We start from the raw sequence: 16,582 nt of genomic DNA on the forward strand, positions 1-16,582 counted from the left end.
CTGGATACACGTAACTCTGTCCCACTTTCCTATCCAATAGCAAACTCCAGATTCCAAAGAACATTGCAGTCAAACAGTGATTCAAAAGAATATTAGCTTACTGAATTCTAACTTCCTGTGAGTATCTCAAACACAGACAATCACCAACACTATCCAACTGCTGAAACAACAGATGAGCCCTAAACTTTTTCAAAGTGAAACAGTTGGGATCTTCCTCTTTCTATCAGTTTGGCTTGATCAACCCACAACCCGAAATTCCTAAGGAATTTCTCAAATTGAGCGGAGCCAATCCCACTGTCTGGTACCTACAAAACATATACACTTGCTTACATACACATACCACACACAATTACAAACAAGCTCCCCAGGTGTTCCTACTGAAACCTTCCTAAAAGTGTCCATACTAATACAATCAGGGCACTTCCCACTCCCAGTCATTTGGGCTTGTTCAACCTACAAATAAAAACTTTAAAAAAAAAAATTCTCAAATTGAGAGGAAGGGATCCTCCTGTCCACGCCCAAAAAGGATGTGACACTCACCTATCTGGTTGCAGATGTAAAGTTTTAAACGTTGTTCTGACTAGACAATGAGGAATGTAGTTGGGGGTAGCTGTTGTGGGACCAGAGAAAAACCAAAATATCTCCAACAAAAATTGGGTGGGCAACTGCTTAGGAGTTCTTCTGAGACTCTCAACTCAAGGCAGCTAAGACACATGCAATGTGTTCCTGGTCAGGTAACCAAAACCTGTCACAGAAACACGAGGGATTCAGTCTAGATTCTGCTGCTGGTCATATGAAAAGCCAATCACTGAAACAATTACTGCCAAAGAATAAGGTTTTAATCTAGTGCTAAAGCTGAGTAAATGGGTAATGAATCTCAAATCCAACTCACTGACTGACTAAAATTAGGGTTCATATAGCAGTAAAGAAATGTAACAATATGTAAGAAAACAGGAACTAGGGAGGGGCAAGGAAGCAATCATAATGAATGGATGACATCTCATTGGACGTGGTGATCTGGTGAGTTTCAGTTCTTGAATAGTTTTTTGGGAGGCCTGAAGGTTGTTTGGAGGAAGGAGTTCAGATAAAACAAATCTAAGTTTCAAGCTTTAAGACCAGAAGGGTCAATTTCTATGTTTATCACCCCCACCTTCTCCCCCACAAAAAAAAAACTATCTATGGGACTATTGGGTAAGTTTCAGGAGTATATAAGAAATAGATTACCTCTTTTGTTCTACTTTGACCTTTATTACCAGATGAAATGTAATAAAGCTTTATGATGTTCATTTTTAGAAATGGAGATTCATCTACATCATACTGGTTATATTACAGAATAAAATTTGTCATATATAGATGCTCAGTTTTATGCATTTAGCACTAGCTATAAAATGTAAATACAAAATGCTCACATAAAGTATTATTATTTATATAGTGACTGCCTATTTTATTAAGTCTTAAAATGACGCTGTTGACTTACTACTATTTATTACAGCATTAATACTATTATTTGATTGTTAATACTATTGGTATTTAATTTTCGGAAAGCTAACTCTGACATTGTGCTGACATCAGGGATAAAAAGGAGATAGCATTTTAAAAGGCAATAAGCCTCAAGAAGCCTGGTGTTTATTTAAACACATTGTAGGGATGTGCCAGGCTGTTGAAGATGAAAAATGCAAGACCTTGATATATGATCTCCTCCAAATAACTCCAAGATTCAAGCCCAAGAGGGGGAAAAACATAATTAGCAATTTTAGCATTTGAATTATTGTGGAAAGGGACAGAGGAACCAAAGGAGTAAGGACAGATCAAGGAGATCGTCATGTTGGCTAAAATTTGTCTGTGTTCTGAGTCTACAGTCTGTTTTGTTTCAGCAGTTTAAAGTTTTCTTCTCTGTGACAAATATCCAGGTGCCTCGTATGAGTTTAAGGTCTTTACTGTAGTACTGTCACACGTTAGCCCTCTAAAATGGGAAGATAATGAAAGGGAAAGGAATCAGGAAATATAAAAAATAAAATAAGGATGGTCTATACTTTTACAAGCCTTAAGACACTGATATTTTTGTAAAACCCTTATAAAGTATTCTTGACCAGTAAACTGAAGACCTAAAGAATACCAGAAGCAGAAAGGGCCTAGCTTTTGAAAGAAAGTTTCAAATCTGAAGTACAAGTATGTTCCAGGTGAAAAAAAATGTTAAACAGTGAGGAAGTCTCTTGGATCCAGCGTTATTGAGGACATTGAGTTTGTAGTTTTTTCCTGAGGTAATTTTAAAAAACAGGTGAGTCTATGTATTGTACTTTTCAAGAGATTATGAACCAGTGGTCTTCAAATTCTAATTTCTATGTGTAGAACCTTGGAAAATTGTGAAAATTTTAGATTCTTGTTTCCTACCCTAAAGATTATGATCCAATATGCTCAAATTCTAGCACCAGCATACCCCATGCTGGGGAGAGGTGAAGGGGTATCCTGCCTTTGTAGGACGTTAGCCAAGTGAAAGGATTCAACTAAAATGTCTAAAGTATTACAAAGCTTTAAAAAGGATGTAAATAAGGAAAATGCAAGATTGTTTACACCATTTATGAAGTAGAATAAGAAATTTCAAGCCTTATTCTGAGTAATTTATTAATAAATGATAAAAGTATGTTTCATATATATATGTACTTACACATGCATGTATATAAACTTATTTAATGTTTATTTTGATCTTAGCTGTTATTATTCTCATTTATTATATGGAAATAATGAAGCCGAGAGAATTAATTTGCTCTAGATCACTGAGGGCAGCATCCCAATTATAATCCAGAAATATTTGGTTATAAATTCTATGTTCAACATCACTCACCTGCTGTTATTACCAAGAATGTTGTAGGGCTTGTTATGCATAGACACTGTGCTATCAGAGAGAAGAAAGAGATTCATAAAATGTTTTAAAAACTTGATCAACAGACACTAAAATAAGCCAAGATCTTCAAGGAAAATGTTTTACATTGTGGGGCTGCTGTTGGGGTCAGATCACCACTTGGACGGATGTTAGGCCTACCTCAAAATGACAGTTCCTTTGTTCTCACAACATGGGAAGTGGGAATCTTTGCAGTGTACAATTAATTTTCTAACTTCCCATTGTTTTGGGTTCCCATTGATAATTATAAATGTATAGGCAACATTTTATCATCATCAGTTTGAACCTATTTACAAAATACAATTTGATTAATTTTATTGGCAAATTTGGATACTAAATTGATAAAAATTAGAGGCAGAGATGATAGAGATATTTCAACTAATTATAAAAGTTCAAATATTTTAAAGTGAGATTGCTTTAGAACAATACCATGATAAATATAAGCATGAAATTCTTAAGTTACTGTAGCTTTTATGCTTAATATTTTGTTGCTATCTATCTACTGACAATATGCTCAGAGACAACTTGAATTCAGGTGTATTTAAAGCGACAAGTTTTAAACCAAATTTTAGTGTCCATGTTCTGAACTTCTTTTAAAAGATTTTGGAAAGTAGAATGGTTAATAAACTCAGACAAATATTTGTGGTGACCTTGTCTTTTAATTGAAGCATGTTATGAAGAGTTTGTGACTACTTTAAGAAGATTCTAGGCCAGATGCAGTGGCTCATGCCTGTTAGCTCAGCACTTTGGGAAGCTGAGGGGGGTGGATCACGAGGTCAGGAGATCAAGACCAGCCTGACCGACATGGCAAAACTCTGTCTCTACTAAGAATACAAAAAGTAGCCAGGTGTGGTGGCACAGGCCTGTAACCCCAGCTACTTGGGAGGCAGAGGCAGGAGAATCCCTTGAACCCAGGAAGTGGGGGTTGCAATGAGCCGAGATCACACCACTGAACTCCAGCCTGGGTGACAGAAGGAGACTCTGTCTCAAATAAATAAGTAAATTGAATATTCTAGCCTCCAAATAGAAATTATTACACATGTGTTTTGAATTAAAATCATGACTTTGTTAAAATAGATGCCAAACATAAATCTTTAGGCCGTGGTAGTATATTTGTACAAAATGTGTGTGTGTATGTGTGTGTGTGTGTGTGTATACATATATATACATATACATATATATAATTTTTTTTCAAAATGGAGGGCTAACCTTATAAACTTTCAGGTTTCACTGATAAATTTCAGCCGATGTTTCCACTTCAAACATAAGTTTATGTTTCCACACAAACCTTAACTAACTTTCTTCTTCAGCTTTTGTTTTATAAGAACAAATTCGAAGTTCAGAGATATCTAAAAAGTTGACTATGTCAATGCTAATTTTTTTCTCCTTGTAATGATAAGGTATCTTGTCCTTCAAGAAAATCTCCTATCAATATAAGGGCTTTATTAAATCTGATTTCTAGCTTATCATGTTACTTTTTAGAGAAGATTTTAAAACATATTTAGTTTGGTTTGCAACTATTTTACTTAGGAGTCCTTGTGATTCTGACTCTTGACATACACTTCAAGCCATTAAAGTCAGCAACAGAACGAATAAAACAGTCTATCATTTCTTTAGTGTGTTATTTTAATCAATACTCCCTCTGCTGGTTTAAAAGAAAAGAAGCCCCAAGGACAGCTCTTATTACCAGATGTTTATAGAATGATTTTGCTATTAGAGAAGCATTAAAAACAAAGTCAGAAGTCAAGGCAAGTTAATTTATTAGCTTTATTTGTGGAGCTATTCAATTTTAATCCACACTATTCATCTAAATAGGAAAAACAGATACTGAAGGCAATTACTTTTCTTTTACTGAGATGATTTCATAAAATCATTATATTTTGGTGTTTTATTTTTCTATCCTTTCATTTTGATTTTATTATTTTTCATAAACCTTGGAAATGTTCTCCCCTGTAAACCCACCCACTGAAAAAAGAATGCAGTCTAACATTAAATGTAAAACAGATTCGTAACCATCTTGTTTGCCTCTCTTTCTCTGCAGGCACTCCATCTGCACTGTGTACATTGAAGTGCTTCCACCAAATAATCAAAGCCCTCCTCGCTTCCCACAGCTGATGTATAGCCTTGAAATTAGTGAAGCCATGAGGGTTGGTGCTGTTTTATTAAATCTACAGGTATGTTCCTTGGGGTGCGTGTGTGTGTGTGCACGTGCAAGTTCTGAAGTGACAAGCTTAACATTTAATGAGTCTATATTTGTGTACGGAGGGAAAAAAAATCTCATATGCTTGCTACTTTAGTGAATGAAAATTCCATCTGGGAAGGAAAGCAAGGGTAATATGGATGGAGGGCTTCCATAGCTAATCTATTCTATTGACAGCCACAATTGAAGGACTAACGTTTGGCTGGCAGGGATTAGCTACAGTCATTTCAGGAAAGAATGAAGGGATTGGAAACATGTACTTGAATATTTTGTACTTTGCATCCAAAGAGTCTGCAGCTGACTATTATTTTCTGTCTTGTATGCCTTTGCACCAGCTGGATTTATTTTTACTGCAGTCTTGTATAGGGGAATTAACTTTGTACTCAAAGGCTGATGGTAGGCATTCTAATTCTGAGGCAAACCCTACTTCATTTTATGGCCATAGGCAAATCTTGTAATTGCTGTGTTTATTATTCATTTACAGGAAAGGGGTAGTTTTAGCTGATAATTTCATTTGTAGCTAGAGATTCATGAGTATGTGTATTACTTGCAAGATGATAGCTTGATTTTCACTGTTTGTTTATTTCTGACCAAAGTATCTTTGGCCAGGAAAAGCTCTATCTTTGGCTGAATATGCAGCTTCAAGTTGGGCTAAATATGGTGTTGACAGTTTTTATTTTGCTATACCAATCATAAGAATCATAAGATGACATCGTTTTACATATGAATGTTCAGAAAACAGAGTTTATCTTCTGGTGTTACATGGGAATGGCAGGAACTGCTGATCTGAGAATTCATGAAGCTGGCCTTGAAGCCTAGGGGAGATTATAACATGAGTTGCCCCAGAAAATCCCAGCATCAATCTTTACCATCAGCTGATGTGACATAAGGCACAGCTTTATCTTGATCAAATCCCATTTGAATTTTGATACCCTCTCACTTAAATCTGGATGATATAAAAGTGAAGATTCCATGGAATATTTGTATTGAAAAGGATACAAAAAGAACAAAACACATCAATCTCATTTTTGAGATGTGGAAAGCTAACCCCATAGAAAGTAACTGATGCTTAAGGTCAGTTGATTTGAGTTTTCTTCACTTCAAAAACAGGGCTATTTCTGTTAGATCCTACCAATTACGGATAGCTACTGAAATTTTCTTGGCATTACCAAGTACTTCTCTGTGCATCTGCTCAATTATTTATTTTGTTGCCTTTCTCCAGGAACCTAGAGAGAGTTTGCGTTAATTGATTATTTCATATTGAAACAAAATTATATGAAGGCACAGATACTAGTAATATGGAAATTCGGAGGGTTTTAGTGAAAAACTGAAAGAAAGGGAATAACACCTACAAATTCTTTTAAAAAGAAAAAAAAACTAGTCAAAGTATTGTAATGATAAAGAATAGAAATAAACAAATATTAAGACATGTCCATTTAATGGAATAAGATCTTTGCCTTTACATTCATGGGAATTCATTTACTGATGCAGGAAAGCAATAAAGAAAAGGAAAACAAAATAAATTTTACATGTGTAAGATTCAATTCAAGAAAATAGACATTTTATATTTAAATATTTCTCAAGTATGTGCCTTTATGTAATTTAACTTTCTATGAAGTAAGACATGATTTTACTTGTAAAGTGGCTCAGGCTTCATTTTAATAAAATCCAGAAAGATCTAAGAAACATATTATAGTTCAATAATTCTACCTGTGAGTTAAAGATGAAAAGAATACGGCCTTTTTCATATTTCAAATTTCTCTGGTACAAAGGCTGAAAAACTACTTGAAATGACATTTCTATTCACCCTTTGTGCTTCTGGTACAAGGAAAAGAAAGAATGCCAACTGCAGTGGCAGTCTCTATTAGAAAGAACAAGGGTGATACCATGAAGGTACTTTTCACAGGCCACTAACCACCCACTTTTGTTCATCATCAACTGAGACTGCATTTAAACTAGTGACCTAAAAGTTGAAAAGCTTCTGTCAAATTACTTTTCAAAAGTCTTCTAATAAAAGGATGCGTTAGAGGTACCTGGGCTGCCTGCAGCCCTTCCATCCTCATCCTTTTCACTCTCTAGCACTGCCTACTGCTGACTCATTGCTCAGTGTGGAAGATGGAATTTTCAAGGAAATTTATTTATGAAGATAGCAGCAAATTGACTTCAAACTAATCTGTTGGCTGAGCGCATTGGCTCACGCCTGTAATCCCAGCACTTTGGGAGGCCGAGGCGGGTGGATCATGAGGTCAAGAGATGGAAACCATCCTGGCCAACATGGTGAAACCCCATCTCTACTAAAAATGCAAAAATTATCTGGGCATGGGGGCATATGCTGGTAGTCCCAAGCTACTTGGGAGGCTGAAGTGGGAGAATCGCTTGAACTCAGGAGTCAGAGGTTGCAGTAAACCGAGATTGCACCACTGCACTCTCCAGTCTGGGGACAGAGCAAGACTCCATCTCAAAAAAACAAAAAACAAACCTGTTCTGATGGAGATCAAAGTGGTTTCTTTTCAGACAACAATTCTTGATTCCCCTCCCCCAAGTTCCCCTCTTAAGAATGGGTCATTTATGGTTTCTAAAAGTTGTTTGAGAAGCGGTGCATGAATGCTATTTTGTCTGACTGCTGTACTGATGGTGTTGCATTGAGAAAAATGTTACCAGAACGCTGGTTTCTCAGAAGAGTTATGCTGATCAGGGTTAGTTATAGGTGGACTTTTGTCCTCTGGAGTTCTCACCAGCCACTGAAACTTGTCACAGTCAAATGCTGGAGCCAGATCATGCAGAAATCATGAGAGCCAGTCGTGTGTGTCTCTTCCTGACTCTACATGAAGTTACGTCATGTTGCTAGCTAAACATTGCTATGGTGGACATACTTATGCCAGTGAAATCATCAAATACAATAAATCAGTGCCTTTCACTTCAAAGTTTTTTTAAGTATTCATCAGCATAGTACCCAATATAGAGCTAATTTCCTCTAGTATCTACATCAATAGAGTATGTTCACACAAGCAGCTTCCTCCCTCTTTGTCTCTCTAAATTTTTATCTATTTTTATCATACTAAAGATGAGGCAAGGGTGCTAAATAAAACTATGTTTTATACTCAAATATTCCATTATTTCTCTTCTTCACAAAAGCATTATTTTCTTCCAAATTACCCTTTTATGTACTTCACATTCCATTTTGCCCACCCCAGCATTATTTGCATATTCCTCATTTTTAGACATAAAATTTTCATGTGTCATCTCTGCCTTCTCATCCCATAAAACAGTAAAACAGTTAACCCTTGAACAATCTAAGGTTGAAATGCACAGATCCACTTATATGCAGATTTTTTGAGAGAGAGAATATAAAACCTGTCTCTCTGGAGAGCCAACCTTTTGTATACAAAGGGTTCCACTGGACCCACTGTGGGACTTCAGTATGTGTGGATTTGTTTATATACTCAAATTCTGGAACCAATCCCCTGTATACCGCCAGGGATACCGTAATTAACACTTAGTGTAGCACTTAATATCGAGGCAGGAGCTGTTTATTTACTTTATTTACCTATGGTGTCATTAAGGATAGTTAGCTCATATTATAAACACACACAAAAACTCAACACCTGAGTGATTTAAAACAAATATTATATATTGCTTACTCACACTGTATATCCATCATGGATCATTTTCAGCTCTGTTTTTTATCATTTTTACTTACCTTCAGAATAATGGAGCAGCTTCTATCTGTGGAAATACTGTTCTAATAACAAATGTATAAATTTTAAAAATGGGTTAAATAGAGTTTGAAAAATTGGAGTGTTCAACATGTTCTCTTCATTCATATTATTATTTGTGTCTACCAAAATATGAATTGATCGTTTGAGTGTATTTCTAATGTTTTACTTGTAAACTAAGATATGTTACTGAATGTTAGCTGTGTTAACTTTCTTTTAAGAGGTTATATTTCTTTGACATATGTATAATGCATTATTTCATTTGCTCATTAACCTGACTCTAACAAACAGGTGGATCTTATGATAATTATTATTGGGAAAATGAAAAGAATGAAACTCAGAAACAGCAAGGTTTATGAGCCACAGTAGTTTTTCTCCCTTATATTAGTAAATCAGCACTCTGTCTACGACATCACAGTCTTTTAGATTAGGCTTCAGAGAAACTATTATATTTTATTTTTAGCTGTTTTTGGAAGGATGGGAATGTTTTGTAATACATTATTTCTGTGTTTTCCAAAGGTTAGTTTTGTGATGTTATATCGGGGTGTATGCACTAAGGTTTAAAAATATATTCAATTTATTTTAAAGCTCTTATGAAGAAATACTTTAGAGAATTATGAATTGACTATTTTCCTCAGAAATTATGGAACAGAATATGGATAAAAACCTGGGTAAAACACTGTTGAGCAAAAATTATTAATTTCTTAGATTTTATCTCAAAAAGTTCCTGATGCTGAGTACAGTACTCCCCAAGAATCCAATTAAGATAGGTCTCAAATAGTCCCGCATAACTTTATTTTAGAAATAGATGAGATTGAAATTTTTCTAGTCTAGTATTACAGAAAGAGTCTGGCCAAGATGGAGGGAAGAAAATTCAAGAGAAATTCACGCAAAAAAGGGAAGATCACCATTCAGTACTCTAATCAAGTAGCTGCTTAATTTTGAGTTAATACAACTAAAACAGGGGAGAGAACATTGGAGAAAAATGTGGTGATGGAGTGGGCAGTGGCAAGAAAGCGTGAACTGTCCCCTTGAAGATTTTGCCAAGTATGGTAGGTAAGATCCATCCTGCCTGGATCCATAAATCTCAGAGTTTGTGCTTTTAATTATAAATAAAAAATAAAGGAGACAGTAACATGTGAAGAAGAGAGGTATGCACATCAAGCTGTAAGACAAGAGGCTATGAACTGGACATTAGCTAAAAGATACATTAGAATTCCATAAGGTACCACTAGTTCATAGGAACATTGCTTCAGATTGAGACTTTTAAGAGTGGAAATTATTGGGGGTCATTCCTCTATCTCAGTAATCCTAGAGCAACCTCAATACAGATAATTCCTTTAACAAATACACTTTTCTTTCTTCATCCTCTCTATCCCAACCCCAGAGGGAAAATAAAAGGAAGAAAAAGAAGAATGTATGTGCGATGATCAGATCTACCTACCTCATTCCCAATACATAGAAACAAAATTAGTTTTAAAGTAATGAAAAATAAAGAGTAAGAAAAATTTAAAAAATTAAAAAATAAAGAGTAAGGCATCAAACTAATTAAAATGAGACAGTTTTAAAAAATAATTGCAGACACAAATTGAGACATAATTGATAAGCCAGCTATACAACAGAAATGGGAAAGATCAATACAGAAGCCTGAAAGCTTGGGAAGAATAAAACTTTGATTTTAACCCTAAGGAGTTCATATTCCTTATTCAAACTGAGTATAATATAATGCAGGCTTGGATTTCGTATTTAGAACAAAAGCAAGAGAAAGGAAAAGATCTGGAAACTTTATGAAGGTACCATAAGAAGTAACAGTTTACAATTAAATAATTAAAATATTCAGCTAGCCCTGTCTCCATTTCTAGACTCATAATTGGATATTTTCCTACATTAGGTGTTGAGCAAAGTTATAAAGTATATTATTCTCAAGGCCTTGATATTTTTTTCCGACATGGCTTATTTAAGATAAAATGTTTTGTTCCTTTAACATTTCTGCAAATAGTCACAATATCCAGTTATCAGCAGTGAGTGTGTGTCTGATTGAAAAGAGCAAACACGTACAAAGTAGTGTTGAATCAAATGATCCATATGCCTACTGCTGGTGAGGTCATCTCAAAAGAAATTCAACCACAGTTTGCCAAATGGATAACAAATGTATATATGGGGAATGGAGTGAAAGTATGACCCTCTTCGCACATAATATGTTCCTTTAGGATTGAAAGATTGGGATTTGGGAGGAGAAGGTAAATGCTGGAAATTTTCCCTGGACTTAAAATGTTTTTCTCATGGTTCTCTTTTTTTTTTCTTGTTCTTCTTTTGCTACTTTCTTATTTGTGTTAACCTATGAACTTACATCTGAAAATGGGTGGTAGTGAAAAACAATAATTTACTTGAAATATGTCACTATTGATTTTAAAATAATGAAGAACATGTATAGTGAAACTATACACAGATTGACCAAGTATAGTTCCTGGGTAAAATGGCCTGTATTTGAGAGACAAGTAAGATAGAATATTTTTTTCATTTTAAAAGGGTTGTAAGAATATAAAAACAAACAAAATAGGGAACCAAAGGACAAAAGTTAAACAAAGAATAATATGCAAAGTCCATCTGTGAACCACAAAACCTACAATTTTTACATTTGACCTTTTAGTTTTCTGTGAAAGATTAGATATACTGACCCTTTCAGTATGACTTTGATAATCATTCAAAAATAAACAGCAAGTGTCCATTATATTTATGTAAAGTATAAAGTCAAGTTTAAAATAGAAAATATATTTTTAAAAGTGTTTATACCCCTATAATATAGAATTTGTTTATTAAATTGGATTAAGAGATCATTTAACCATATCAAAGATGAATATCACATTAGCTAGCTAAAGATATAAGCAGGATTATTTATCAGGAATATATTCAATAGGTATTTGTTAAAATAATGGGGTCTATTGTATTCTTTGTATTTAAGGTACATAAGGAGGCAGAATTTTAAGTGGTTGGTTAGTGCGAGGGAGACTGGTTATCTTTAGGGTAGGGAAGATGAGATTAAATGAAATAGCAGGTAAATTGCAAAGAGTCTGAAATGTAGAAGAAAGTGTTTGGGAAGCCAAGTGGGGCAGCTCACCTGAGGTCAGGAGTTCCAGACCAGTCTGGCCAAACGGTGAAACCCCATCCCTACCAAAAATACAAAAATTAGCCGGGTGTGGTGGCACATGCTTGCAATCCCAGATACTTGGGAGGCTAAGACAGGAGAATCGATTGCACCTGGGAGGTGAAGGTTGCAGTTAGCTGAGATCATGCCATGGCACTCCAGCTTGAGCAAGAGTGAGAATCCATAAAAAAAAAAAAAAAAAAGGTAAGGGGGACGACTCAAGATGGCGCTGTGAGAACAACCCAGGATTGAGGCTCTCACTGGATGCGCAGAGTAGGTGAGTCAGGGACGCATTTCCAGACGGACCTTTGTTGCCCACAGAACGGGGAAATTCCCAGATATAAAACAAACGTGGCAAATAGTGACTAGATAACCTCCTAGCTGGGCAAGAGAGTGCAACGGACACTAATAAAGAAAGCCCCAAACCCCCTGAGACAGAGCATCTGAGAAAAAAAGGGTTGTTTTAATGAGTTCTGCTGCAGCAGAATTAAACATAGCAGCCTAACAGCCCTGAATGAACATCTGAGCTCACAGCTCAGCACTTGAGCTCCTATAAAGTACAGACTGTCTCCTCAAGCAGCTACCTGACCCCTCTATATCCAAAAGACTGACATTTGGCAGACATCATTCTGGGACAAAGATAGCAGAAAAAGAAACTGGTAGCATCCCTACTGTTCCGCAGCTGCTATAGGTGTACCCCAGACAAACAGGGCCTGGAGTGGACCTCTGCAGTCATACAGCAAAGGGGCTAGACTGGTAGAAGGAAAACCAAGCAACAGAAATACTTCATCATCAACAATCTGGGGGTCCACCCAGAGACCCAATCGAAAAGTCAGCAACTACACAGACGACAGGTGGATAAATCCACAAAGATGGGAAGAAACCAGCGCAAAAAGGAAGAAAACACCCGAAACCAGAACACCTCGCCTCCTAGAAAGGACCAAAACTCCTCACCAGCAAGGGAACAAAGCTGGATGGAGATTGACTGTGATGAAATGATGGAATTAGACTTCAGAAGGTGGATGGTGAGAAACATTTGTGAGCTAAAAGAACATGTTTCAAATCAATGCAAAGAAACTAAGAACCTTGGAAAAAGATTTGAGGAAATGATAACAAGAATGGATAACTTAGAGAGGAATATGAATGAATTAAAGGAGACGAAAAACACAATACGAGATGTTCGCGAAGCAAGCACAAGTTTCAATGGCTGAATTGACCAAGCAGAAGAAAGAATTTCAGAAGTCGAAGATCAACTCAATGAAATAAAACAAGAAACCAAGATCAGAGAAAAAAGCGCAAAAAGGAATGAACAAAGTCTCCAAGAAATGTGGGACTATGTGAAGACAACTAACCTACGTTTGATAGGTGTACCAGAAAGTGACAAAGAGAATGAATCCAAGTTGGAAAATACTCTTCAGGACATTATCCAGGAAAATTTCCCCCACCTAGCAAGACAGGCCAACACTCAATTGCAGGAAATACAGAGAACACCACAAAGATATTCCGCAAGAAGAGCAACCCCAAGGCACATAATCGTCAGATTCAACAAGGTTGAAATAAAGGAGAGAATACTAAGGGCAGCCAGAGAGAAAGGTCGGGTCACCCACAAAGGAAAGCCCATCAGACTCACAGCAGATCTCTCGGCAGAAACTCTGCAAGCCAGAAGAGAGTGGGGGCCAATATTCAACATCCTTAAAGAAAGAACTTTCAACCCAGAATTTCATATCCAGCCAAACTGAGCTTCAGAAGTGAAGGGAAAATAAAATCCTTTGTGAACAAGCAAGTACTCAGAGATATTGTCACCACCAGGCCTGCTTTACAAGAGCTCCTGAAAGAGGCACTACACATAGAAAGGAACAACCAGTACCAGCCATTCCAAAATCACACTAATTGCTAAAGAACATCAACATAATGAAGGATCTACAACAACTAACAGGCAAAACAGCCAGCTAGCATCAAAATGGCAGTATCAAATTCACACATAACAATATTAACCCTAAATGTAAATGGACTAAATGCACCAATCAAAAGACACAGACTAGCAAATTGGATAAAAATCCAAAACCCATCAGTGTGCTGTATCCAGGAAATCCATCTCGCATGCAAGGATACACAAAGGCTCAGAATAAAGGGATGGAGGAAGATTTACCAAGCAAATGGAGAGCAAAAAAAAAAGCAGGAGTTGCAATTCTCATCTCTGATACAATAGGCTTTAAAGCAACAAAGATCAAAAGAGACAAAAAAGGCCATTACATAATGGTAAAAGGATCGATACAACAAGAAGAGCTAACGATCCTAAACATATATGGACCCAACACAGGAGCACCCAGATACATAAGGCAAGTTCTTAAAGACTTACAAAGAGACTTAGACTCCCACACAATTATAGTGGGAGACTTTAATACCCCACTGTCAATATTAGACAGATCAACCAGACAGAAAATCAACAAGGATATCCAGGGCTTGAAGTCAGACCTGGAGCAAGCAAACCTGATAGACATTTACAGAACTCTCCACCCCAAATCCACAGAATATACATTCTTCTCAGCACCACATCACACCTACTCTAAAATTGACCACATAATTGGAAGTAAAGCACTGCTCAGCGAATGCAAAACAACTGAATTAATAACAAACAGCCTCTCAGACCATAGTGCAATCAAGTTAGAACTCAGAATTCAGAAACCAACCCAGAACCACACAGCTTCATGGAAACTGAACAACTGGCTCTTGAATGTTGACTGGGTAAACAATGAAATGAAGACAGAAATAAAGAAGTTCTTCGAAACCAACGAGAACGAAGATACAACATGCCAGAATCTCTGGGACACATTTAAAGCAGTCTCTAGAGGAAAGTATAAGCAATAAGTGCTCATATGAGAAAAACGGAGAGATCCAAAATTGACACCCTATCGTCAAAATTGAAAGAGCTAGAAGAGCAAGATCAAAAAAACACAAAACCCAGCAGAAGACAAGAAATAACTAAGATCAGAACTGACCTGAAGGAGATTGAGACACAAAAAACCCTCCAAAAAATCAATAAATCCAAGAGCTGGTTTTTTGAAAAGATCAACAAAATAGACAGACCACTAGCTAGATTGATTAAAAATAAAAGAGAGAACAACCAAATAGATGCAATAAAAAATGATAAAGGGGAAATCACCACAGATTCCACAGAAATTCAAACCATCATAAGAGAATATTACAGACAACTCTACGCACATAAGCTAGCAAACCTGGAAGAAATGGATAAATTCCTGGACTCCTGTGTCCTCCAAGCCTAAACCAGGAGGAAGATGAAACTATGAATAGACCAATAACAAGGGCAGAAGTCGAGGCAGCAATTAAGAGCCTACCACACAAAAAAAGCCTAGGTCCAGACGGGTTCACAGCCGAATTCTACCAGACACACAAAGAGGAGCTGGTACCATTCCTTCTGAAACTATTCCAAATAATCCAAAAAGAAGGAATCCTTCCCAAATCATTCTATGAGACCAATATCATCCTGATACCAAAACCCAGCAGAGACCCAACAAGAAAAGAAAACTTCAGGCCAATATCCATGATGAACATAGATGCGAAAATCTTCAATAAAATATTGGCAAGCCGATTGCAACAGCAAATCAAGAAACTTATCCATCATGATCAAGTAGGATTCATCCCGGGGATGCAAGGCTGGTTCAACATACACAAGTCTATAACGTAATTCAACACATAAACAGAGCCATAAACAAAAACCACATGATTATCTCAATTGACGCAGAGAAGGCATTTGACAAAATTCAACAGCCCTTTATGCTAAAAACCCTCAATAAACTCGGTATTGATGGAACGTATCTCAAAGTAATAAAAGCTATTTATGACAAACCAACAGCCAATATCATACTGAATGGGCAAAAACTGGAAGCATTCCCTTTGAAATCCGGCACTAGACAAGGATGCCCTCTTTCACCACTCCTATTCAATATAGTACTGGAAGTTCTAGCCATAGCAATTAGGCAAAAAAAAAGAAATAAAGGGTATTCAAATAGGACAGGCGGAAGCCAAATTGTCTCTATTTGCAGACGACATGATAGTATACCTAGAAGACCGCATCGCCTCAGCCCAAGAACTCCTGAAACTGATAAGCAACTTCAGCAAAGTCTCAGGATATAAAATCAATGTGCAAAAATCACAAGCCTTCCTCTACACCAATAACAGACATAAAGAAAGCCAAATCAAGTATGAACTGCCATTCACAATTGCTACAAAAAGAATAAAATACCTTGGAATACAACTCACAAGGAACATAAGGTACCTCTTCAAGGAAAACTACAAACCACTGCTCAACGAAATAAGAGAGGACACAAACAGATGGAGAAACATTCCATGTTCATGGTTAGGAAGAATTAATATCATGAAAATGGCCATACTGCCCAAAGTAATTTACAGAATTAGTGCTGTCCCCATCAAGCTACCATTGACTTTCTTCACAGTACTGGAGAAAACCACCACGAACTTCATATGGAACCAAAAGAGAGCCTGCATAGCCAAGTCAATTCTAAGCAAAAAGAACACAGCGGGGGGCATCACACTACCGGATTTCAAACTATACTACAAGGCTACAGTAATCAAAACAGCAT

The 16,582-nt window shown here is 36.5% G+C and overlaps 1 protein-coding gene across 9 annotated transcripts in view; it reads left to right on the forward strand.

Annotated features, from left to right (window-relative positions):
- The window catches only part of PCDH15 (protocadherin related 15), a 1,854,109-nt gene that overhangs the window by 1,527,317 nt on the left and 310,210 nt on the right, over positions 1 to 16,582 (forward strand). For all 9 annotated transcript variants that reach the window (XM_054243050.2, XM_054243053.2, XM_054243049.2 and 6 more), the window contains one exon: positions 4,941 to 5,073. In XM_054243050.2, the coding sequence (XP_054099025.2) occupies positions 4,941 to 5,073 (133 nt within the window). The remainder of the gene's footprint in view (positions 1 to 4,940; positions 5,074 to 16,582) is intronic.

Source organism: Callithrix jacchus, chromosome 12 (assembly GCF_049354715.1).
Source record: "Callithrix jacchus isolate 240 chromosome 12, calJac240_pri, whole genome shotgun sequence".
NCBI lineage: Eukaryota > Metazoa > Chordata > Mammalia > Primates > Cebidae > Callithrix > Callithrix jacchus.